Genomic DNA, 27,379 nt, shown 5'->3' on the forward strand with positions numbered 1-27,379 from the left:
TAAATATATTTATATATTTTCTGATATAACTGTATTGGAAAAGTTTCACCCCCTAATATCATTTTTAACTTTCATGACTTTCAAGCTCATTTCACTGCCCTTTATATCCAATAGTGACAGAAGGTCTGTTCCTGCAGAGCAGCTCTTTTCTCAGATGTTTTCACATCAACTTGTTGAATAACAGATCAACACGTAATTGAACACAGAAGTACATTTATTCAGGTCTTAATACATTAATATTGAACAAGTTACATATTCGTATTGATTGCAAATCACACAGCATATTTCCAATTTACTCCTGTATAAGTTAAATGTAACAGATTTTTATTTTAAAATATGTATCGGTATTCTTCCTCTTGTTTCGAGGAGCACTTTGTTATAAAATGTGTGTAAAAGTGCAATATCTTTCTATTCATAAAATTACAAAAAAAATTGGTCCAGAATCTGCATTCTGAGCAGGACTAAATATTGTGTTTTTTTCATTTTTCAAAAAAAATGCAATGTATCTTAACATTTTTTTTTTTTTTCAGTAATTTGCTTTTTTGATGCTATTTTCTAAAAACTGTAGCTAAATACAAGAAATACAACAATGTCAGTTTACAAAAGCTTAGCCTATCAATCACTGCAGCATCTATCTTCTAAATAAACTTCATTTTTTCCCATATAACTATCTGGAACATAGACTTTTGACAACAACAACACCATAATATCTCACAGCGCTATGTTACAATAAAATATCTCTGTCATAAGTTCAAAAGAAAAAGGAAAATATAACAGTAGCAACATAAAATTAAAGAATACAATGCATAGATTCAAAAATTCAAAAATGTAGAGATATAATTTACTTAGTACAGCTCTTTTACTTTTAGAATGAACCCTGTGACACTGACTACATGGATTCATTATAGTTTATCCTGACTTGAGTGACCGGCACAAATATATATGTATATATATATATATATATATAGAATTCTGAACATATCACATGATAAAAATGCTAAATATATCACTTTAACTTCAAAAAGGCAAATTTGGCTATAGTACATTATGGCATGTTTGGGTAAGAAAAGGCAACACCTGGCACCACAGCCAAACAGCAGCTTCTTTAACGGCTCCTCTGCAGAGCCTTTTTTTGAAATGTTAAGAATTTCATTTGACTCTTCGTAAACCTTCTCGCTCCCAGGCGTCACTTCGAACCTGTTTCAGATCATGTGCTGCTGCAGCTCCGGGGTTTTGCAAAGTTTCTCATCTCAACCAAACACCCGAGCTGAGGAAGGAGCTTTCCCCTGCGGTCGGAGGTGGCAGCACGACTTCCTGCACACCGTCCCTGACTGCACATGAACTGACGCACGCTGATATCTGTGGTTTCTGAGTGAATGAATCAATAAAGATTAACGTCAAATAGGCAGTTTTCAGTTTATCTCTAAGCCACTTGGTATTTCCGCCAGTCGACCTCGTGAGAACTCACGTCTACGATACCATCTTTACTTAAGGTCGCCACGTAATAAGTCACTGACTGGCTTACAAGCTCATTGTTAGTACAGTGGGAAAAGCAGGTCCGAAAAATGCAAATATACAAGCTAGATAAAATACTTAACATCTAAGTAGCGCTTTTCAGGGGAAACTTCATAAACTAATCAAAATAGATGTTTTGTTAAAAAAAAGAAAAAGTCGCTCGGAGCTATCAGGCTATCACATGTTTAAACCAATAAATGTTTAAAAAGACAGAGATAGGTAGAGGTAGAGGCAGAGTGAAAGTGGAGTCTTGTTAAGAAGGAATCATACTGTTCTAATTTAAAAATCAGTCACGCGGACGTTCTGAGACAAATAAGAAAATGTAAAAAGTTCTGGAACTTAACAGGGGACAGGCTGGTTGCTCACAGTGTCTTTGAGGACAATCTCCAGCAGGTCTCGGACTCAGAACGTCTTTTATCGAACCTGCCTCGACCTGCTCACGTTTCACAAAGCGTTCGGGAACCAAAACAATGTCTCTAACTCTACACTCCCTCGCTCGCTTCTTCTTCTTGTAAAAGCAGGGAACTGGAAATCAAGAATTCGCTGCAGCTCTCGTGGGTTTGAGTATCAACTGGACCGGAGACATTTACAACATAAAACCCTTCAAGCCTGCAGTCGATATCCACTTTGTTGGGCACAATAAATAGGCCCCTGTGGTATTAAGGGTCAGAGTGACAAATGTCTCAGAACTATTTTTGACGTCTGAGTGCAGGTTGTGCACCAGCAGAAATCTATCTTAACCTCAAATAATTTAGACGTCAAATATCTCTATATATATATATGTATATATATACTAAATCTAGTAAACACCTAGTACGTACTTTTAATATACATTCTTAATATATGTACAAGAAATCTGAGTTTATTTCCATTTACAGCCTGATCGAGAAGGATTCTCAAACACCTGACGCGTGTTTTTAAAAGAATCAGATCCAGTTGTGTGTGTGAGCTCACTCCTGCTGCCTTGAATGTTTGCTTCAATTCTGTAAACACTATTTACAGTCTTATAAAATACACTACAGACCTGATTTTACAAACTTTGTACGACTTTATGTACATTCAGGCCATAACAAAGCGAGACATTATGTAACATCGTCCGAGGATCCCTTGAGAATTCTCTCACTTTAAATCATATCAGGTCACAAACCCATGAGCCGGATTACCTTCATAATTTGCCCGTAGTGGTGATCAATTATCACTAAACTGCACATACAACAAGGCTGATTGTGGAGACAGTAAACAGAATGGTATGAGCTTGTGCACGTCCACAGATTGTGCTGCTGCTGCTGATGTTGATGAGATGAAGTTGGCAGTTTCTATTTCTAGCCTTGGTGAGTGAAAGGTGTGTTTCAGTTTGGCTCTTACGTTAAGGCAAAAATGTTTGGCACTTTGTTTGTACAGAATATTATGATATTTCAAAATGAATCCTGGTTTTATTGTCTTCAGCTCAGGGTCCCTACGGGAGTTGTGTCCTCAGCAGATCACGGAAATGATCAGAAAAATGTCTTTTTGGAACAGAAAAGTCGATGTTAGAAAACTGCAGGTGATGATCGAACATGGACGAGGATTTAACATCCAAACAGCAACAACAACAATGATCCAGATGAACAGGACTGTTCTCTTTTCAGTCTGCGGCTACCCAGCTGTGTGTGGTGGTTTTAACCCCGTGGGGGAAACCTTGCTGGGTCACCATCGGCTCAAAGTTGAAGTCAAGTGAGTCCCCGTCCATCAGAGTGTCATGGAGGACGGTCTCCATGTCAAACTCAAACCTCTCAATGGACATGTCGTCCAAGTCGCTGGGCAGCTTCTCCGGGTGTGAGGGTGGTGGCAGGCCTGGTCGGCCGTATCCGTTGGTGTTGAGGGGGCAGAAGCCACCGGGCATGCCCCCCCCGCTGAGGTGGCTGGAGAGGCCATACGGCATCTGCATGGGGATTTTGGCTGTAGGCAAACGTGAGGTGCCCCCACTGTGGCTCAGGGACATGAGCAAGCGGCCGTTCATAGCTTGTGACGTGACTGGGGCTTGGCTGTGCACATTGTGTGGATGAGAGTGAGAGAGACTGTGCAAGTGACCGTTCCCTCCTCCGATGAGTTTGGCTGCGTGCTGACTGCTGCTGTACGGCGGCAGCATGCAGCCTCCACTGGACTGAGACACCACAGTGTCCACCGACGGCATGAGATCTCCGTGCTGGTCCGTGTCTGATGTCAGCAGCTCCTTCAGAAGCCCTGCAGGGCAGCTGTACTGGCCCATACTGGGTCCAAAGCTGGGCTTGCTCTCTGGCAGCGTCTGCAGGGACATGGAGGACAGGGCGTTCATACCCGCTTGTCCATAACCACACTTGCGATAATCCTGCTGAGGCTGTGAAACCATACTGGGGGAGCTGTACGCGGGGTACCCAGGACTTGGCTGCATCATGGGAGACGGGGAGGACTGGGAGGAGCCTGGGGTTGTCGCCCCTCCTCCAACCTGAGAGTTGTTGGGCGAGAGCAAGTTCAGGTTGTCCAGAAGGTTCTCCATGACGTTCTCAGAGCTGTGTCCCAGAGAGCCCGTCATCTCCGTGAGGCTGGGCAGGGTGGCTGTCATTTTGGTGCCAGGGGCTCCTGGGTAGCCCATATGCACGTTTTCCTCCCCGAGATCATCCTCCGGCATGAAGGGTGAGAGGCGGCCACTCAGAGTGCTGGCGTTGGAGCTCGTCCGAGGCCTGAAGCTGCTCCATGCATCGAAGTCATCGTTGCTGTGGGAGTTAGGGCTGCCCGGCCACTTGGAGTAGGAGCCTGGGCTCTCTGCGCCTCCGTCAGGGCCTCCCTGCAGGGACAGCTGTGGGGAGACAGGGAGACGGTGTAACGTATGCTTTAGGCTGAAACCACTCGGAATAAAACATCTAATCAATCGTGTCAAATAACAGACCCAGAATGCTTGAGAATGACTATTCAGAGGATGATTACAGACGAGAGGATTATGACAAACAATGAATGCGCATGTGGATATGATTACCAAACACAAAAGGATCATTCTTTGTTAATCTATTTGCGGCTTTAAGAGTCAGGAATTACAATGTAGCTTTTAATTATATTCATGTGTTTCTATATGTCTATATATTTGAAGAGTTCAGCATTATATCCAATGCTAATCATGCTAAAAATGATTTTTGAGGACACAGTGGAGAAAAACCCCTGGTATGGTTTAAAACAAATATCCAATTTCCCTGAATACAAGAGCATAAGTGGATTCTTTGTTTACCTTTTTCTTTGCTGCTCTTCCTCTGCTCTTGGTGAACTTGCTGTTGTTGTCCATGGAGGCAGCTCTGCGCCGGGGGGACTTGCCGCTCTTCCCGCCCTCTGGGTTCAGCATCCACCACGAGCTCTTCCCCGTTCCCTCATTCTGGACACGAATAAAGCGGCTGTGCAGCGACAGGTTGTGTCTAATGGAGTTCTGCAGAAAAACAGATGAGAACAAATCTGGGTTAGCACAGGACAAATGGAGAGATTTGTGTTTGCCCTTTTACCAGAAACACCTCAGATCTGCTTTAGCTTCCAGGTGTAAATCCCACCCCCCCCCCCCCCCCCCCATGTACAGGTGGTTCTCTTCTCTTCGAAAACATGCTCGTATTGACAGCTGACTCACGGAGGAGAAAGAGGAGATATTAAGGTCACTCAACAATCTAATGCCGTTTGCCATTCAAAGAAACACATGTGCACAAACACCCAACACAATGGGTGTTAAGAAGTTGACTCCATGAGCAATATTTCCTGAACAGAGGATTAGACTGAAAAACGCTCTTATCTTCAAACGTTCCGTAGAAGTGGGCCTTTATTTTCCTTTATAAAAACAGAGGGGCCCTTTGTCAAACACCATTGTACCAACACTCACATTCCAGCCGACTACACGTCTTGTCTGCACCGGCACAGAATCAAAAGGTAGGAAACAGACTAATCTTTCCTCCTTACAGAGGAAATTCTGCACTCTCACGTTGCTTGGTGACACCCCCAGTGGAAAAACTAATTTTTGTGCAGGAAGCTAGTGAAGCATTATTAAAACACTGCAAACACAAGAGCGAGAATATTGAGCGAACGTCTGCTGAGCAAACCACAGAAAGTGAGACGCTGCCGACTCTGTCCTACTTTACTGGAACTGACGCTAGTGTACCGGGACAGAGCGCTGATCAGACCCGACTGTTTTTCAGCCTCAAAACTCTTAACTCATGACAAAAAACTGTTTTTTAAAGTGACCATTTACCCTCAAAGAATAATTTATACTCTGCCTCCGTTATGGCCCCGGCTTGTTTTGTGTCCGGGCCCGTGACATGAAGTAATGAGCCTTGGCCAGACATCGATGTGCATGCGTAGAGCTTGTTGTTTTGGAGGAAAGGCTGGAACTCCCGGCAAACACACACACACACACACACACATTAAGACACACACACACACACACACACAGAGCCTAGCGTGCATAGTGGCTCACGTCATCAAGCCTATTCCTGTGGTGAGTCACTGCTTCACATCTGGCTTGCAGTCTGCCCTCAGCTTAGCCTTCACCACTTCAGCTTCTCCTCATCTCTTCCATCTCCTCCTCTGAAGTCTCATCTGACTCTGACCTACGCCACGACTAATTTTAATTGATGATACATTTTCAAAAAAACGAATCGATGAGCTGTTCGGCCCTTGGAATTTTCCAAGGTTACGCAGATGTCATTAAATTTCCTGTTTTGTCGCAATCCAAAATTGAGAGATTTCGATTTCCCAATGTCTAGAGCTGTGCCCCTCAAGCTGGAAGTGATGACATCATCAAAGGGTTGCGTCTTAAACGTGGTCGCCATTGGAAAAGCATTTAAGATTACATTTTCAGATGAGGACATACTCGATTTGCTTTTATCTCAACAAATTTCCCAAGAGTGAATCAGATAAATGTTGATTTTCAAGAAACTCTAAAAAGCTGCAGATAAATAGTGAGAAATGACATAAATCTGAGAAAAATGGATAATTCTTGATGGTGGCTTTCATTAAACCTTCTCATATCTCCTTCCACCTCCTCCTCCTCTTTCTCCTTGTACTTTTCCTTCTGTCCACCTCTGTCCTCTCTCCACTGGAGGACCTCAGGCTCTAGGGCACATGAGGGCTCTTCTGAACACTGGCCCTTCACAAGAGAATCATATTACCTCGGAATCGAATGACCCGACCGCCTCAGCCGATGGTCTCGGGCTCGTTTGCATGATCTGAGGGAGGTGACAGGCCTTTCCCCGATTAGCCTAGCAAATGCCCCCCCCCCCCCCCTCCCCCCACCGCCCGACCGACCCCCTCCTCCCGCCCCACATCGGCAGTCATGACAAAAGGCGAAGGAGTAAATTCTGGTCATGAGCCTCTCTTTCCCATGACCGCTGAGAGTGCTGGTAATTTCAGCTGTGCTGCAACGAGGAATGACTGCAATGTGAGCGCAGACGCCGGGATGTCCTGCTGCAGCCCTCCATCACCCTGATGACAGGAGCGACAAAGACAAACTCCGCTTCAGAGGCTCTGGTTTCTATTTTGGCTTGTGTTACGGCCGATGCTACAGACGATCCGCCACGTTTGAAGCCCCAGTTCAAAAAGTCCTGATGCAAAAGAGAGAGGAAGCACGAGGGGGGAGTCATTAAAAAAAGTGCTCCTGATGGGAAATACCAGAACTCAGTGTGCTGGGAGGGGAGCCAGGCTGAGGGTGACTGCTGGTGCAGCCAATGCAAAAGCCTTGTGTCCCAGTGTGTGTGTGTGTGTGGGTTTGTGTGTGTGTGAGCATGCGTGCGAGTGACAACTCATGGCTTTAGTGGAATGGCAGGACGACAAGCAGCAGCGCAGTATTGAGTTGATTTTGTTGCTCACTCCACTGCAGCCAGCGACATCGTGCTTTGACAACACACGCGATTGGGAACACACGCACAAGGACACAGTCGCACATGGTCACACACACATTCGCACACACACAACTTCCTTATTTTTTTGGGACATATTTGACTTATTCGATTTTTTGGTTTCTTTTTTGGGATCCTGCGACTGTGTGCGACACCGATTTATCTCTGGCTGCAGTACACAGGAATCTGAACATTCCTGCTAATCACTGTGTGCAAAGTTCAATCGTAATCACAGCCAACTTGTTAGTATCTCTTAGGAAACAGTAAAGTCAGGATTCCCAGCCAGCCAGCCATCACAATCAACATTCCTCAGGAAGGTTACAAAACCCATGATTTCACACAACCCAGCTCTGATTGCTGCTGCTGCTGCTGCTAGAGGACGATCCTATCTTGTGTTGTTTAAAAAAAATCTCCTGCAGCTCGCCACAAAAAAATGCAACAGAATAAAAGGAGACACTTTTTTTCGGAGCTCAAAACTATATTGACACACTCGCAACTAATGAATAGTTTGTGTGAAGATATCTATTTTGTACTCAGGAATGCAATCATAACAAACGGCGACACGCAGAGGTCTCTCTGCTCTGCCCGAGCCCGCCGCCAGGAGCACCACCTCCGCTCTCTTGAGTCAACAGAGCTGCAGCGGCCCTGGCAAAACACCAGGAAGTGACCACATGAAAGCGGACAGTGACAGGAAGCAGCGCTGACTTCCTGCCTCACAGGATACGCGGCGGTCGGGGTAGGCAGTGAAAAAAGGTCTGGAATGCAGAGCCGCAGCGTCGTGAGCCAAGTGGACGCCGCAAATTTAGCCTTTCGCCCCCCCCCGTCGTCCCCCCCCCCCCCCCCCCCCGTCCCGGTCCCGCCTCCTTCAGCCGCCACCCCCCGGTGCAGTTTATGTTTAGTAACAGCCGCTAATCTCTGATGTCACACTATATCTGTTCAATGAGAGTAATGCTCACTTTGTCATGTCACTGCTGAAAATGAATTACACGATTTGATACGTCACAACTCAACAAGTGACTGCAGTGCGTCTGGCTAGTGTGAGTGTGTGTGTGTGTGTGTGGGGGGGGGTGGCTGTTTAAAGGAAGAGAGAAAGACGGGTTGTGTGTGACAGAGTGGGCACGGACCAGTAAAGAACACACTGTGCTGGTTTAAACTCCCTCACTGGCAGCTCCACTGAAAGGCGACAGTGTTCGCTACATCACCCTCTCTTTTTTCCTCTCCTTCCCTTTCTGCTTCTCCTCCCTTTCTTCGTCTCCTCCCTCTTTTAATTCCCTTCTCCTTCTCGCCTTCCCTCACCCCCTGCCTACACAGTGTCTCCTTCTTTGTTCTCTCCTTACTTCCTTCCATCTCTTCCTCTCTTTTAACTTCCTGTCTCCTCCTTTCTTCACCTTGTTTCCCCTCTTTCCTCTCACCTCTCCTCATTTTGTTTCCTCACTTGTCCTCCTCTCACCTCCTCTGTTTTTCTTCCACCTCCTCAGTTTTCTTCCTTGTCCTCTCCTTCCTACTCTGCTTCTCTTTATTTCTTGTTGCCTCCCTCTTGCCTTCTCTCACCTTGTCTCCTTAATTGTCCTATCCTTTCTTCATTCAGTTTCCTCCCTCCCCTAGCCTTCACCTCCTTTCTTCTACATCTTTTCCTCTCTTTTCACTTCCTGTCTCTCCCTTCTTCACCTTGTTTCCCTCTTTCCTCTCCTCATCTTGTTCCTTCCTTGTCCTCCTCTCAACCCCTCTGTTTTTCTTCCTCCTCCTCATTTTTCTTCCTTGTCCTCTCCTTCCTACTCTGCTTCTCTTTATTTCTCGTCTCCTCCCTCCCTTTCCTGTCCCTTCCCTCTTTTATTCCTCTTTACACCCCTTGTCTCCTTCTTTGTCCTCTCCTTTCCTCATTCAGTTTCCCTCCTCCTCTTCTCTCTGTCTTGCCTTGACTTATGTCCCCTCCGTCCTTCTACATCTTTTGTCATTTAACCTCCTGTCTCCTCCTTTCTGCAAATAATTTCCCTCCGTCCTCTCATCTCTCCCTCATCTTGTTTCCTTCCTTGTCCTCCTCTCACCCCCTCCGTATGTCTTGCTCCTTCCTGTAGTTCTCGTCCTTATCCTCTCCTGCCATCTCACCTTATATCTCCTCTCCCTTTCTCTCCACTCCTCCTCTGCTTTCTCTTGCAAAACAGTAGCCAACCACCTGCAGCAAAACTGAAGACACGCTCAGAGTCGCTCAAATGTCAACTGATCTAATGAGAAGAAGAAAAAAAAAAGCCCCAGAAGGGAGAAACACCACCTACATGCAGGGCTGCTGTGAATCGAGCAAAGCCACAAGTGAAACCTCAGCTGCAAAGGCCATGCAGCTACAGGTATGACGAGTCTGCAGCCCTGCTCGCCGACCGAGAGCGTGCAGCAGGTTCAAACCCACACGCCATCGGTTCTCTGAGCAGTTTCACATGCACTTATCAGAGATCTGAAGGTGATGAAATTGAGAAGAAAAAAAAAAGTGGTTTGCCTGCACTATTTCCCGTGAGCTCATTAGAGAAACGGTGCTGTCCTGAGCAGGCGTTCTCACCTCTCATTACTCAGCCTGCGCAGTAGGTGTGTTCTTCCAGCGTAAGTAGTTATTTTCTGTGTAACGTCTGCGGCTGCAGAGAGGACGACCTATAGAGAAGGTACAGCACTAATTCTAACCGCCGGAGTAAGTCGCCGTAAAGCTGAAGCTTGATTATGTCTGGAGCTTTGTGCTGAGTCCGGCTGAGTTGGAGCAGCGCGGTTAAGACAGAAAATGTGTAAAACCTGTTATTAGGCTAACACCAGCTCAGCAGGTCTGCCTGCTTAACATCAGCTGGGGCTGAGCACACAGCTCCAGGTGAGATGGCGGCCTGCTGGGAGACTAGCAATCACTGAGATCACAGACTCATCAAAAGATGTGCTCACAGAGGGTTTCTCTTCACTCAGAGTCAGAGGCACTCCGATGATCCAGAGGCCGATTACAAGCGATTCCATCAGATTATAAGAGCAGGTTCGCTAAAGGTGGCGCTTTGTGGTAAACTTTCAATAGAATGAGACCAAAATAATAATACTGCCTGGAGTTAGAGCAGCCCAGACATGAGCAAGAGGTAATGGTTATTTTTATAGAGTCATGTCTTCTCGGCTTCGAATAACATGAGTTAACTCCACTTTAAATAGTTTTTGGTGCAGAGAGAAAGTATCTGGAGCACAGAGAACCAAGACCTGACAAGTGCTGAAGGAATGACATCAGACGTCTGCTCAGATTTGAGCCATTCTAGACTCCTTACTTTGGCAAATGAAGTCAAAATTCTTTCAGAGAAGAGAAAACTAACAAACCTTAAAAACATTGGTATCAGATCGGTACATAGACATGAGTACCGCCAATAACCTTCTAACCTTATTTTCTAAAAAATTACATATGAAAAAGCTGTGAGGCAGAGGTAGGATTTCTGATATACTGATACCTACACTCAATAATTAAAAGATGAAATGTCATGAATTGCAAGTCCAGCTTAAATGTTCCTTCTGATTCATGAGATTGTTTTGTTATTGGTGAGTTTGGACTTGTATAGGACATATTTCCAGTATTTAATCTGCAGGCTGATAGTTCAAGTGATGTGTTTTATTGGAAATTAAAGGAAACTGACAGAATATCAAAGAAACCTTTGGGATTTATAGACCTTCATGCATATTTGTTCACACACACACGCACACACACACAGGCACAAAAAAGCATTACACCTTCACATTAGCACATTCATAGAGCAATCAAAATAGCCTGTGATGACCTCATGTGTTTGCAGTTTGATAAGTTATCATCAGCACCAGTATTGAGCAGGCCAGGGATAATCACTGACCTATTTACTAGAGTCAATACAGCAATGATCATAAAAGGCAGGGGAAATAAAAAAAAGCAGGGCACAGGAAATGTAAAACCTTGGGCCTTTTGTCATTATTTACACGGCAGGTTTGATTAAAACAGCCTGGAGAAAAATAGGAAAATGACTGTTGTCATTAACGTTGCTGGGAGAAAGCAACACAACACAGCACCTCAGGTGTGTCTGGCTGCTGGGGAATAAACAGGTCACTGTTAGCAGGGATATAAAAAGAAATCTGTTCTACCACAATTAGTTTTTTTTAAACTCTCAGATTAAAAATGGAAACTGACCCTAGGATCTGGTTCGAGACAGAAATAGGTTGTTTCTGCCCTCTCGCCCCATCCGGCCTCTTTGTGAGTCTCCTGTTCCTCTCTCGTACGTTTCTTTCTTGCTCTTTTGCGATATCATACCAACCACAACTCGCCACAGCTGATCGCACACTCGTGTTGCAGTGAAAAAAAAAAAGAAGAGTCCTTTTTCTCACCGGCTGACGTCAACTTCCAATAATTCAATTTGACGAGGAGAGGGGAGAGCGCTGGGCCGCGGACACAGAGCTCTCACTGTGGAGCTCCCGAGATTCACTTTAGAGTTCTACAAGCGCGAGTCGCAGGCGACAACTTCCACAAAGTACCTTCTTCGAGATCACTCATTATCAGACGCTGAGAAATACGACTATTAGAAAGCACAGATGGGGAGGCAGAAAACGCAAGTCATGCAGGAGCAAAATCTGTCTGCAAATGTATTTACTGACGGCCTCCTGGCAGGATCTCCTTTTCACGATCCTCTGCAAGGAATCTGAGTGCAACCGACTGCCCTACCCCCCCAGACACACACACACACACACACAACTGAACGTGGACGCCTGAGCGAATGGGGATCACCTACAGACAACTGATGAATAGCCATGCGAGTGGTTTGGTGCATATGGCGAGAAGAAGCAGAGCCAACTGACACTTAAACCTTCTTTCCTCACGGTATGATGGTGTGAGATTTGTAAGCGGAGTGGAGGGGCTATTAGGGAACTTCCTGCTGCATTGTGTCCGCACAGGAAGAGCTGGCCGGTCCTGATACCGATCCCACCGATGCTTCTGGTTTCTGCGCAGAAAGTCGAAGGCCCTGCTAAGGTGCAACGTGAAGGGACTCACGGGTTCAAGTGCCACCACTTCCTAATCAAAACTCTGGAGTCTGACAGGGCAAAACAAGAGGAAGGAGGAAGGAGGGGCTCTCGTCCAGGTAGACTTTTCCAGCAGGATTACAATAGCAGATACAGCTCTAACTGTACATCTATAGAGATACAAGTGACCCCACTTGAGATTTGGCCTTGTTATGGATCCAAACAAACAGAACCTGGTGAGAAAATGATAAATCACCTGCTGTTTCCCTTCAGTTTGGCCGGCACGTGGCCCGACTCGTGGACAAATTCCCTCTGACAGAAAAAATTGGCCGACCGGGCGAGTGACTGATCATAGATTATAACTTATAGAGACATAATCGAGTCGTCAAATAGTCTACTACTACTACTACTACTACTACTACTACTACTACTACTTCTTCTTGGCTATGAAACTTAAAATCCAATATGGCTTTTGGACGTGATTAACTTTCAACTGTCGCATCAACTGCTTTCATCAAAGTGTCGACTGACGCTTCGACTCTTTTTTCATGGTTCCACTTCACGACACTTTAAATACTTTCAGTGCTTCTCCAAAAAATACTTTCCCAACCAAACACTCAACATTGTACAACAGTTTAACCTGTTTTCAAAAGCTCTAAACTTTGAAATATTCTAAAACTTCCACATTTTAGGGCAAAAAATGTACTTTTACAAAAGAAAAAAACTGTTCTTTCTGTATATGAAACATTATTTACAGTATAATATTGTAGATTTGAACTCTTTCATCCAACGTCACCGGACCTGGGAGGCCTCGGCTGAGCACAACTGTGTGATTCTCGTTAGGTTTTGTGTTTATTTCCCACTGAACACATGCTGTTCATGAAAACTGTTGCACCTAGTTTTGAAATAATGACCCAGCAGCATGTTTAGCCGCAGTCGGAGCTCAGTGTTTACGCGCTGAGCTGCCTCTCTCTCTCTCTCTCTCTCTCTCTCTCTCGTGCTCGCTGATTTCCTGACTCAGACTGCAGCGGCACGTAGCTCATGTGTACAGACAGGGACCGGGTTGTGCTGGCAAAGCTTACCATGCTAAAATATGTGCATGTGTCGCTATGCGCAACACAATGCGCGTCTGTAAATGCACAGAGCAGTGTCTGTGGAGCGGGGGTGTTTTTTTCGCCTGTGATCAGCGGAGCGGCTGGGCTGGGCCGCTGCCTGCTCGGCCCGGATAAAGCTGCAGTGTGTGGACCGCTGCTGGGTGCCTGTGAGGCGGCCTGCGTCCAAAGGCCTGACCCACCACTGCAGGAAGGGAGGGTGAGGCGAGTGTTTGGGGGCGGCTATATTTATAAGCTTGTTACCCCAGTTCAACCTGGCAAACGCGGGGATATCCCAGAAGTGTTTTTATGGCTGATCCAAACAATAAATGTTCACTCGCTTAAATAGCTGCACGTTTACTGCTGCGATCCAGCAAATGGCCCCGGGTTGGGTCTGATAAAGAAATATCTTATCTGATCTTGACAGGATTGTTTTATGACCCTGAAAGAGCAGGATGAGTAAGAGATAAAAAAAAATGTTTTATAGTAACCACACAACATGAATGGGGATGTCACGGGAGCTCGATGCCAAAAGAAAAATATGACGGCACTTGTTTTACATGTTGTCAAGTCCAACACACAGATTGTGTAGGAGGAAGTCCAACCTGGCGCCTCCCCAAAAAGTGAAGCCAAAGTGTCTTGATCGCCCCCTGTTGACTGGCTGCAGTAAAGGCCTCCTCCAGGTTAGTGGACGGGGCTTGGACCAAATATAAAGTCAAAGTAGAGGGATATTTGGGCTTAGTTTCTAAATAGAGGGAGGAAGTGGTGATCCATCATCCATTTTTATTACCAGTCTATGGTCTGACATCAAATCTGAAGGCAGGCACAGTAAACAACAAAAAAAACATACATTTAGCATTTGACACAGATCCTCCGAGCCTGCAGAGTGCAAACGGTGCCACGGAGCTCGTCACCTGAGACGGAGGAAACTTATCCTGAGCAGCACAAAGACAGGCATCTGGATCTGCACACAGGATCCAGGGTGAGCGAGTTTAGAAATTGACGACTTCATATGAACGATGTGACGCCAAAACGCACACATCCTGATATGTTACCGTTATTGTTTGCGTATCGCGACAGCTGGCATCTGTTGGGCCGATGTTCCACACAAACAGTTTTCATAAAGGGCGAATATTATCTTGTTTGGGTTAATGTAGCGACGGCTCTTCACATCAGACAGGCTGCCGTCATTGCCGTTGAGTGTGTCAAAACAGTTTCTAAATGAAAGGTTTCACCCCACTGCTCTGTCACCTTGATAGTCATTTTGAACTACCACTTGCACCGTGTGTGTGTGTGTGTGTGTGTGTGTGTGTGTGTGTGTGTGTGTGTGTGTGTGCAGCAGCCTCGGTTGCCTGCTCTGTTTTGAAAGAGTTGTGTGGATTCAAGGGTACTGATACAACTATCAATTTTCGGATATCCCTATGACATGAGCACTTGTTAATGAGGTGTGTGTATCAGATTGGGTCAGAATGCTTCCTTTGTGTTGCTTTATGTCCTCTGCCATTGCAATTTGCTTTGTATTGTGAGAGACAGAGCCAGCAAATGGTTGCAAGTGAAGAACTGTGGGTAAATCACAAAGGGAAATGATTTGGGCTTTTAAATCTTTCTGCTTTTTAAATGTCCTTGGATATGTCCAGAATCCGTGAAGCGGGTTTAAAAAATCAAGCTGTGATGTACTTACCCGTTTGATGGTTCTAAAATTAGCTGGACTCAATCTCGGCCACAAATACAAACTATCTTCAGAGGGAAAAAGAAACTCTCTGAGACATAACGGAGCCATTATATAGTCCATCATCACAAAGTAGCCCTTTTCATGAATTCATCATGAAAAGGAAATAACAGCAACACATAATATGTCAGAGATTTTATCAGGTAGAGTATTTTAATGGACTCTGCTCTTATGTCATGGTTATGTAAACAGGAATAATCATCAAAATTATCTTTTTTCAATGCTGAACTAATGTTTAACATGAACATATAGGTCTGTTTAACCTTCATGAATTATTATTCTTTTTAAATGATCACCAGTGTTGCTGTTCTTTGTCCTTGTTACTGTTACACCAGCACTATCGGCCTGATGATTACAGTCTGTCCGTCTCCCTGTCTGTGACTCTCAGGAATCGTTCATCTTATCAGCTTCCCATTTGACATGTGTTCATTTCGCTGCCTGGAAAAAGTCCAGTGTTCACAAAACAAAACCAAAAGCCTAAAAAGTTGCCGCTGGGTGTTTTCATTTCCTCTGGAACTAATAGATGAGTCTGTGTGACTACAGAGCTCAACATTCAATCTCTCCTCCAGCGGCTATCAGGAAACCCCCTTATCACCAGTTGTGAGCATATTTGTGAGGAACAGTAGACGACAAGTGTGACATTAAACCCAGGGCACCAAGACCTGGACCTGGCATCCCAATCAGAGGGGCCATTATCAAGCTGGCAGCCGTACAGGAGATGTAAACCAAAGCCTCACTCACACAGCATTGACTTTGGCTCCATTCAACTGAAGCCCATACAGTATTTATTAATCCGATTATGAGGGAACCACAGGGTAATTACCACAGTGTCTCAATATGAGGGTTGTGGTGAAATGATCCCATGAAGTTGTGAAAACCAACAACAGCTATTTGTTTCCCAACTCTGAGGGGAAGCGGAAGAATGAAAAAAAAAAAAATGAAGGGAACGCTGGAGGAGGAAGAAGCCCCCGACTCTGATGACATCACTACCGTGTGGCTGCACAGCGCCACCGGCTCTCAGAGCGCTCACTTCCTATCGGGCTGAAACTCGCCTCTCGTAAGACGCAGAGGAGCAGATGGGGCAGAGACACCCACTGAATTCAACTGCATGTTCTGGCAGGAAATATGAAAATGCATAATTACAATGAATACGTTCAATTTCTGCAACATTTAAATGAATGATTTCTCCTGCGTTGGAGTCTTTCTGCAATTCTGAGTCTTTTTCGTCATCAAGAACGCCGGAGAGAAGTGATGAGTTGCAAAAAGACAGATTTTAATAACTCAGCCATATTTAAGCGCCAATATTATTGCAGAATACAAGATGTGGAATGTGTAGATCCTGGCCGACGAAGTCCAGGACCTACCAATAATTTCATATTACTCCTACGGCTGTCAAGAATAAACCTCTAAATGTCCCGGTTTGAAATTGCGGACCCAATTGTGTGAATATGTTTTTGGAGATCACACACACAACTCTCGAAGGATAAGCGCTATACACAATGGCTGAGAAGATGGAAAAGTGTATATTAATGATTCTAGATTCTGCCAGAACCACATCTAGTGTTTCCATTCATTTCTCTCTTATCTGTCTCTTATCAGGACCATAAAGGAGTCATTCATAGATAAACGAGTCCACGTCAGACTACATGTGTAAGTCGACAGTTCCTCGAATTCAGGGCAGGAATCTGAATGAGGCGGCGTTCTTGAAAACTCGAGATGCCACACTGAGACTGTAAAGCTCATCTAAGTTCAATCTATTAATAGCCAGACAAACTGCATTTCTCAGCTTTCAGTTTAAAGGTGCAAAAATAACAATATTTCATACTTGCTTTGGATATTGCAGAGAGAGAGAGAGAGAGAGAGAGAGAGAGAGAGAGAGAGAGATCTAGTTTGGACAATTAAAAAAACAACTATATGTTTGAATCCCTGTGGAAAGAGCTCGCGGACTCAAACCCGACTGCCCGCGGCCCCTCCTCTCCCCCGAGTGTGGGGGGGTGGGTGTTTTCCTTTAACGAACACCATGTCAGCCAAGGGCCTCGCTTTACAACGCACACAATAGCGCTTCGATGTCGCAACTCCAATGCAACCTGCACACTGAACACTCCCGAGGGCGGTTTGGTTACGCACTTTGACCTTGAAAACAAACTATCAGTTCCTGCGGCAACAGAAGCGGAGATCCCGCTGTGTGTGTGTGCGTGTGTGTGTGTGTGTGTTTGTGTGTGTGTGTGTGATGCTGCAGTCATATTGGCACTCTTCATTAGAATGCGCATTTGAATTCCCAGCATGCCACGCAGCTACAGAGCACCAGACAGCGTTCATGTATGTAACGGGGGGGGAGTGCATGTGTGATAATGCCAGGCTAGTCTGACAGGCACCGTGCATAATCGCTTTAGGGCAGGAATTGCACAACAATGTGGGTCTGGGTAATGCCTGTGGTTTGGGGCCCTCAGCGGTGAGCGGTCCCATAAAAAAAAAGATACTTCACACACACATAAACACACAGACACACACACAGACACACACACACACACACACACACATACGGTATATGACGTTTTTAATGTGTGAAGAATCATCGAGTTGTTTCACTTCTTCACTGGAATGGTGAAATAACTTAGAATCCGTACGACTGTTCCTCTTCTCGCCACCAAACTCCCCCCCCCCCCCCCCCCCCCCCCCGAAACAATGCTGAGGTCTCCCTGCTCACCACACAGGAGATTTGTTTCTTCACAGTTTTTCCCACTGATGAGAAGATGAGACGGCAGACAGAGCAACAGTGTAGTCTGTGAACATAAACCGCCATGCCTGGGCCGAACCCACAGCCCAGAGAGAGACGATCACGTGCTCCCGTCCCGCTACTACCAAACCCACACGGGGGGAAAAAAACAAAACAACGTGACTCACCCTAAATGACTGTTTACCTGACAGTGGAGCTGGATGTCAACCATCTTCTCGACTCGAGCGTAGAGCGCCCTGTGTGGGCACCGACTCGCCGCTCGTATCTTTTCATATCGTTTACTCTCCTTGTGCAGTTAATGGAGGATACACACCCACTGGCCAACCTGTCCCCTGGTCCACAGCCAGGACGCAACCAAAACAAAACTCTGGAGGCAGGAGCGCCGCGGAGCTTGAGTGATGAGGTGGGTGTTTAAACACCAGTGTAGACGTTTGACATGATTTGTTTGAATTCACTAAATGAAAGGGGGGTTTTCCAGAGACCTTTTTAGTGGGATAAAGGTTCTGTAAGTGTAGAGTCATCAGCTGTGGAACCGGAGGAGTCACTGACAAGAGGATGTAAATATCACTTCAGTGAGATGTTATTCCTCTGCAGTTTGAATAGATCATGCTGTGGTTAAGTTGTTTAACTACATATTTATATATTGTATAAAGATTGTTCAGATTTTTAAAAGGTAAAAGGTAAAAAAAAACAATAAGAGCACAAAGGTTCAAAGATATTTACGCACTGAAGGTCAAGAATTTCAATGCACGTCATAACGTGACGCCAGAAAATGTGCAGCCTCAGTATCAATAAAATGAAAATATGTTATCTCTGATCTCTCTGGAAAAAACATTATCTAATATTCCTAAAATAAAAAATAATCCAATATGGGATTTTTTTTTAGAGGGAATCGAATTCAAATTCAATCTGTATGATAGAACCAAATTTCTGTCCTTGCTATGACGAACACTGGAATTCATTACATAACATTTCACCGAATCGTAAATTCTATTAAGAGAGAATTTCAAAAATATGTTTTTTATTTCTTTTCCGCTGCGGCTCGGAATCGGTGCGGCCAAGACGAGACCTTGGTGTTGGAAAAAAAAAAAATAAGATCTGGAGTGAGTAATGTTTGACAGAGGGACTGGAACCACCGAGGAGAAAATCAACCCCCAGCAGATAAACACTGTGGGTGTTTGTTGTGTGTAGCAACAGCGATCGTAATTATTGACGATTTAAAGTTATTTACATGTTAAAGAGGCCGTGCACGTTATTTAAGTGAAAAAAAGAAACTCGCTGCTTTGCATCAACACAATCTTCCTGTAGTGAATATGACTATAACTATGAAGCCTCTTCAACAACCACACAGACGGACTAACAACGTCCCCTGTGGCCGACCTGCTCCCCTGTGTGCCATCCGTCTCACGGCTCTTGTCGTTGCCTACTGGTTTTTTCTTTCACCACATTCTGGCCAATGCAGTCAAATGTTTACAGCCAAACTATGACCCAGGCAGCACACACACACGTGGAATCAATCGTCCATAGCGGTCTGAGGTCAAACTGATGTGACTTCATAGCTCCAGAATGGCCGGATCCACAAGTAAACACACATGTACCACGCACAGACGTAAACATTCAAACGCCATGTGACATCCCCGGCCGTGCCACACTGACCTGTTTTTGCTGCCTCCCTTCGGTCTGCTGAGGTTTGAGGCAGCGATTAACTTCCTAAAAATGTTTCTGGGCGAAAGGGGGAAAAGAGGCGAGATGACAAAAGAAGAATGTCGACGCTGCGGCCGGGAGGGAAACAAACGTGCGTGTTGTGAAATCCGCGAGGCTTCGGTTACATCACTTTGAAAATCTGAATATTTTTTTTCCACTCATCTGCATCATATCTTCAAAACAGGCTGAGCCTGAAGCACATACGCACTTGTTGAGCTTGTGCTTTAAAACAAACTTTGGATCAAACTAAACTTCAGCAAATAAAAAGATTCTAGTTTTTGAGTTTTGAACTTTGGTGACCTTCATTTTTAGAAACTTGTGACGGGCATTTCCACTTTTTTTTTGACGAAAACCTGACTCTTCAATTCCTCAGTTAAAAGGGAAAAATGTTAATCGATATTGGAAAATACTCTTTAACACAGTCACGGTGTCTTGAGGGCATCGTACACATGGCAGATCAAAGACACTCGGGTATTGTTCATCAGTACTCAGCTGCTCTTTAACACCCCTGTGTGTGCCAGTCATGGTGATTCAGCACATCCAGTGATTTGCAAAGCAGAGGGGGTGAAAAAAAGAAAAGGCCACTTGTAAGGAAATACTGGATTAAAATCAGCTGGAGAGAAAAGGAAAGGAACATTATCACGCCACGATAAAAAAATAAAAAAAGAAGGACCGATATAAAAGCCTGTGCTGGAATGCTCCCTGTGTCGGCCTGTCTGTCTGTCTGCCATTGTGTCTGTGCATCTGCCAGCAGCAGGGCTTTAATTATGAGGCCCAGGTTATGTGCTTACACACACACGCACACACACACACATGCACATGAACGCACACACACTGGAGACTAGCATCCCACATATCTCTAACAGTGCCTCACAGTTCCGCTGACTAACCAGTGGCACCAGACTTTGGCCTGCGGCTCCCTGATTCCAGTAAATGTCTTGTTATGCAACTCCTAACAAGTGTCACCCAGTCTGAACTTAGAGCATTCCGAGTCTCCCCACTGCTCTCGCCCTCTTTCTCTTTATCTCTTAATTCTTTTTTTTTCCCCCTCTGAAGACAGTGAGCGGTTTGCTCGGCAGGGTTCGACCGAGGGGGCGTCCCGCTCAGCCCTGTCGTAAATCGCCAAGTGTGGGACGGCCCGGCTTTGTGCAGAGGCAGAAAACCAGGAGGGGAGAGTTCGGTGGCAGTGCGAGCAGGAAATGGGGAGGAGGGCGAGGAGAGCTGCGTCTCATTGCCTGAGAAACACAGCTGCCCCTCATGTCTTGGGGCAAAGCCAAGGTTGGACTCCTCAACTGGCTCAGGGGGGTGAGATGTGTGTGTGTGTGGGTTGAACCAGTAGAAACAGGAGGACTGCTGTTCTGTCCAGCTCCTTTTCCAGCTAATACACACTCAGACCCACAGAAACAGGCAGTTTGCGACTGGTGATCAAGTAAAACCAGCTTTGTGCTCATTCAGGATTAACGCCTTAATTCTTATAGCTTCTGTATTTCTTTAAGCTCGATTCATGGGAACAATTAGTTCAGGTTACCACGTTACCACGTCTGCTTAAAGCACATAAATCTGTGTGTTGATAACAATGTCATACACACTTGAGACATCTCTGCTTGTGTTGCCTGGGAAGTTGGCAACACAAGCCAGAACACTTTAATATTAAATCTACATTAATTTTGCATTAATATAATAAAGTGTTTCAGCTACTTGAATAATCAAACAGACATTACCAAAAAAACTTTGGAGCGCACTTTCCTACATTATGATATTGTGAAACAAAACATGAATCTATGTATCAAACACACATGTGTCAATTAGACATTGTTATTATTAGATGTATTATTATTAGATGGGCTGATTATGCTGTAAAACTTCTTGATCCTCATCTGTGTCAAGATAGATTAAAATAATACTAACAGTAGATTCTGTATCGGAGTCACAGACCTGAATATTTTGAATGTGAAGTTTTAGTTTCCTGAAATCTCATGAATATCAATCAGATCCATGACATGAGGCCTGTCCCATGTTCCAACACTCCCATTCTGACCTATCCCAGCGTCCCCTGTGATACCCCCTCCGTGTTTACAGTACGAGTGAAGTGGGATCGGAGTCAGTGGGTGCATGAACATGGTAATGACCCCCCGTACCGCTCGCTGTACAACCTGCTCGGAACCTTCGTGTTTGTCTGCCAGTTTGTTTTGAGACCCGTGGGAGTGTTTACCAGCATAGGCTGTGGAATTTTCGGGTCAAGGGAGCAGCATGTACAGAGACAAACCTATGACCGAATTGATCTCGATACCGACTTCAAAGCCGTCAAGCTCCACCTGCTGCAACCAAATATTTACCCGGTGGTGACGTACGAATAGTAGAGAAATACAGGAAAGAACAGATTTTGGCCGGCAGGCCAGGATGAGTGTGTACTGTGTGTTGTCCTACTTTAATGCATGTGTGCTGCAGCCCCTTCCAACATCTTGCAGAGTTGAAACGAGTTTATTAGAAATAAATAACCAGCTCGAAAGAGTGGTTTGGTGATACATAATTCGTGCCATCTGTTCCTCTTACTGTTGGACAGTGGCCTGTGCCAGGGCCAGTGTCCAGTCCCCTTGCAGAGCCTCTCCAAGCTGGTCCCACCTGGCACAACTGTCCTCAACATTCACACTGTTGCAGAAGGCCTGAGAAGTGTGGAGGCTGTCGTGACTCAGCTCCGACACGACCAACTGGGGAGGATCAGCCGCGCTGTGAAACAAGCTCGGCCTCCGACAATTACAGAGCAGACAGCCTTAATCAAAGATGAATGAAAACTTAATGTGCTGCAGCTAGTTCAGTTCAGGAGAGCGTGTGCAGTGAGATCAGTCAAGTGGGGGAAATGATCCCTGGTTCTGTCGTTTGAGGTCGACGTCTTATAGTGAAACGTCAAAAATAATCAGCCTGTATATTCTAACTGTCAACCAGTGAACATCTTCCCAATATTCCCACAAACCACAGAACTTTATTTTTCTCTTGAGGGTTCAGTGGTTGAGAATAGAAGAGTTTGAATGTCTCCAGTCAGTTTGTAAAGCTGGCGTCTGTGAAACAAGGTTAGCCACTTAATTTAGATTTATATGATCAGTCATGTCACATCAGATTGTAAATAATGATTGACGACCTGTCTCTTCTTTCTCTCACAGTATAAGAGCAAAACTATCCTGGATACAGGCGACGCCATATTGTGCAGGTGACAACATGTGTTTAGGGTGTAGGGATCAAGTTGATCATATCATCAAATAACTAAAATTATCTTAAAATATGATAAGAACTACCTACAATGACAGAAACCATCTTTGAGGAAAATGCCGGCCACCAGGGGGCGATCAAATGGTTTGGGTTTCGCTTTTGAGGGGTTGACTTGTCGTTGTTTATAGTCAAGACAAAACATAAGAGGATTGTCGAGGATGAACAGCATCACTATTATACTGGGGAAAAAAACAGACTTGTTACTGGAAAAACAATTTTCCAGTATGTGTGGAGAGAAATTAGTTAAATACTAATTGATTCAATAATTGTTTTACATTTAAAGGGTCATTAAAGGAAGAAACAACACAACAACAAAATGTCGCTCTAGAAAAAAAATCTCCAAATTACCAGTTTACATCTTCACGTTCACAACAGAGGCTTTCTGTGCTCGGCTTGTAAGTGCGTTCACTCCGAGGAGACAATGTGCGATAGCCCCCCTGTGTGGAGCCGAGGGGAGCTCTATGAATAACTCCCCTCGCAGCAGTGAATGGCACTTTTCTTTCCCACAGCATTACTCAGCCTGCACCCCCCCAACATGGCAGGATAAGCAGCGAGCCCAGGCGGCGGTGGCTGAGTGCCCCTCGCCCGGAGCCGCCAGTCACACACAACCAGCTGAGAGGACGCAGAGATGGCGAGGAAATTCTGATTTATAGGGGCATTAATGAAGGTGTCTTCGCCTCTGTGCCTCTTTTCTTTGAAATGTAAATGATCTACTCTCCTAGTTAATGATGCTGGGGACAATTAACCTTGAAGCCATTTGTCTTAACTACACTCGGCGACAGAATAACTTCTTAATTACACTGAAACCAATGAGTATCGCTGACAAAGTGATGACCACAGCGTTGGGTCACGGTTGACGAGCGGCCGGTGTGACTCCTGACAATCACGTGGCCGAGAGAAAAATATATATGTTGTCCACCAAAATGCTTAGGAGATCATTTTCTAAGTAAAGAGATTAATAATCCAAAGCTTCTCCTACATTTTAAAGTCAAATTTAATTCAGATTTTTCTCTGTTGATGCTCGAAAGCCAGAGAGGAAGATTCACTTCTCACTGGAAAACAACTTATTTTCTCTTTTCACGCTAAAATGTTATAAATGGAGACGAAAGCCTGTGATATTGTGATGAACACAACAAAGACACACACACACACACACACACACACACAAAGTGTGACCGATATGCTATTTGAAGTTTAACGTCTCTCTTACCTAAAAACCACAACAAAACTATATGATGATATTGCGATGATGTTTTTCTTCTCATGATCAAACCTACTTGGATGATATCACCACCTAGAGCAACACTTCTGCCTGGCGACCGCTTTGTTTACACTGAAGGGGGGGGGGGGGGGGGGGGGGGGGTTTCCACCCTCGTATAATTTGACTGACAGGTCTGACACTTCCACACTCACGTTTTCTGCTCTTGTTTTGTAAACAGAGTGAACGTGGAGCCGCGTGCTCCTGAAAAACAACGTTGGCAAATTCTAAAAGTTGTGGTTTAGTTTTTTTCTTTTTTTGTACGTCTATATGTGACTCCGTTAAAAGAAAAGGGGGGGGGGGGGGGGGGGGGGGGTTCTTGCTGGTTTCTGTGACGGACATGAGTTCATCTCTCAGCACATGAATCAAACATGGGAGTCTGCAGTGTCGGGGGGGGGGGGGAGACAACTGGAGAGAAGGAAGAAAGAGAACTGCTTTGAATTTCATCAGCGGCCCCAGACGGCATAAAACAGAGAGGGGGGGGGGGGTCGTCGTAATAAATCTCTCACTGTGCGACTCCGGGCTCAGTGGGATTTCTCACTGGGAAAGTAGACTGTCATCAATTCAGTGTCAGACACCAGTGGAACTGTGCGTCTCTCCAGAAGGGAGGGTTACGCCCTTCAGTAGTGTTTCAGTGGGAGGGCCTGTCACACCACATCAGAAACGTTTTGAGTCCTTCCCTTGTGTAATGATTTGGACGCTTTCCAGGACACATGAACGCTCTTGGGCATCTTCCTCCTCAGGGAAAACTGCGGAGTGGCCTTGGACTTTCTTTTTTTTTAAATAAAAAACTAAGCCAAGTACTTTTGCTGAAGCACTTCTGAGTGGTGGCTCCAGGACGGTTGAGTCAGCAGACTCACTGAGGTCAGATGACTGTGTAAGGTCACGGTGGCCAATGGGACAGTTTATCTGAATTGCCATGAACTGGATGGATGGATGGATGACAATGGGAGAGATGTTTTCACAAAGGACCAGGAATCAGGAGCCAGAATGATGAACAGTCACTCTTCATGCATGATGCTCGTATCATTCCAGTGTAGAAAAGTTTGTGGTGAAGGAATAAAAAAAGTTGAGGATGGAGACAAATCAGTGCAGGAGAGAAAAAAAACCCTGGAGAGATTTGACTGGGATTTAAACATATAGCTTTCGTTGAAGAATAGATTTGGACGATATCACACATTATTGGAAAAGTTTGTGCAAGAAGTGGCACAGCTTTGCCACACACACTTACAAAAACACACACACTTAAACACACTGCATCTCCTGCACAAAAGCACCAACAAGTCTTGAACCACGTACCTTCCATCCTGCAGAGCTGTTGCTGTCTCCTTTATCTTTGAAATACGGCACACTCTTCACCATCCAGTCGTATATCTGCGACAGAGTGAGTCGGTTCTCGGGGGAACTCTCGATAGCTTTGGTTATGAGGTCTGCATATGACATATTCCCCCACGCGTTCCGCCGGGAGGAGCTGCTCTTCCTCTGGGCAGCGGCGGCAGCTGCAGCCGCGGCCGCCGAGGACGAGGACCCGACCGGGGAGGAGAGAAGAGGCACCTGCTGCTGCTGCTGCTGCTGCTGATGCGGGAGCTGCGGGGTCTGGTGCTGCTGCTGATGATGATGCTGCTGCTGCTGCTGGAGAGGCTGCTGGTGCACGCAGCTCTCCTGACACTGGAAGTCGGTGCACAGGAGAACCGGCTTCTGCTCCGGGAAGTCCTCGCTCTCCTCCAGCAGACTCAGGTTGTTGATGAAGTCGGAGTTGCCGGCGGGCTCCTGCTTCACGGAGGGCACCGGCGAGGAGGTGTTGGAGTCGCCCGGGTTGATGAACTCCGGCCGCGGCAGGGGCCAAGTGCAGGAGCGGGGCCGCGACAGGGGCTCGAAGTCCGGGTCGATCTCCACCAGGTGTGGCAGCGGGGCCGCTTCCGCCATGGTCGAGAGGTGACGGAGCCACAAAAAAAAAAAATTAGATAAAATGTAACAATGTCATGAAAATGCGACAGAACTGAAACTCCGGAGGGAAAAAAGTTACAAAGTCGCTTTTTGGAACGTGGAAGAATTCGGGAATGTGTCCGTCAAAAGTGTTCTCCTCCTGGGCGACAGCTCCTCACTTACATCCCCCGGATAGAAACACAACACAGACAGAAGAAGCGTGTCGGTGAAAAGTTCGCTCATGTGGAAGTAAAGACAAAACTTCACATCGGTCGGTGATGTTGTGCTCGCGTCTGTTGATTCTGCGCGTTTAACAGCGTGACACGACTTTACTGGAAGTATCATCTGCTGACACCGCCCACACGTGAGTGACACCACGGCACAGCCAATCGTCGCCCTCCATTCTCGCCCCCCCCTCCCGAGCAAACGTCTTATAAAACTATACAAACTCTTTTATTATGTTAAGAAATAAAACTTTTTCACATTTTAAATCATCATTTATATCTTTGCTATTTGTGTTTTTAGGTGAAATAGCATTTCAGTCCTCCTGTTACTTCTTCCAGTTACAGCAATATGATCATTATTCATCATTATGTTCTTTTATTAGTTTAATTCCCAGTTTTTATCTATGGAATATGATAATATCTCATATTTATTTATATTTAATGGTTACTTCTCACTCTTGAATGTTAAGGAAAGAGGATGTCGCACCTTGATAAAAATTCAGTGTGAAGAGTTTAGGGACATCTAGTGGTGAAGTTGAATGTTGCAGCTGCTCTTTTTGATTTGGGTGTTTTTCTGTCCTCCTGATACTACATCCAGTTACAGCAATATGATTATTTTATTAGTTTATTTTCCAGTTTATATATATGTAAATATGATAATAACTCATGTTTGATTATATTTCACCCTTCACAACTTTGTGTCACTAAATTCCACACACAGCAACTTTAATGGTTTTACCTTGTTAAAGGTTCAGTGTGTACAATCTCTAGGGACAACTCGTGGTGAAGTTGCATATTGCAGCTGAACACCCCTCACCTCACCCTCCCCTTCCAAACATGAGTGGGAACCTGTGGTAGCCTTTAGTTGTCATAAAAGCTCAAAAGGTGTTTAGTTTGTCCAGTTTGGGCTACTGTAAAAAACATGGCGACCTCCTTAGACAGGACCCACTACCTGTAAATATAAAGTATTTATATATATATATCGGGCTCATTCTACGATAAAGAAAACAACAATTTGTACAATTTATATGAAACACACTATGGAATACATCACTATGATTATTTTACATTA

At 45.1% G+C, this 27,379-nt stretch overlaps 1 protein-coding gene across 1 annotated transcript; it reads right to left on the reverse strand.

Moving 5' to 3' along the window:
- Window positions 1-196: 196 nt before the first annotated feature.
- Window positions 197-26,423, reverse strand: foxo1a (forkhead box O1 a). Its single transcript, XM_053422498.1, has 3 exons — window positions 25,457-26,423; window positions 4,754-4,945; window positions 197-4,330 (listed from the first exon to the last, which is right to left on the reverse strand). The coding sequence occupies exons 1-3, from the start codon at window positions 26,081-26,083 to the stop codon at window positions 3,140-3,142; spliced, it is 2,010 nt and encodes a 669-aa protein (XP_053278473.1). The 5' UTR covers window positions 26,084-26,423; the 3' UTR covers window positions 197-3,139.
- Window positions 26,424-27,379: the final 956 nt, after the last annotated feature.

The sequence above is a fragment of the Pleuronectes platessa genome, chromosome 5, assembly GCF_947347685.1.
Source record: "Pleuronectes platessa chromosome 5, fPlePla1.1, whole genome shotgun sequence".
Taxonomy (NCBI): Eukaryota; Metazoa; Chordata; class Actinopteri; order Pleuronectiformes; family Pleuronectidae; genus Pleuronectes; species Pleuronectes platessa.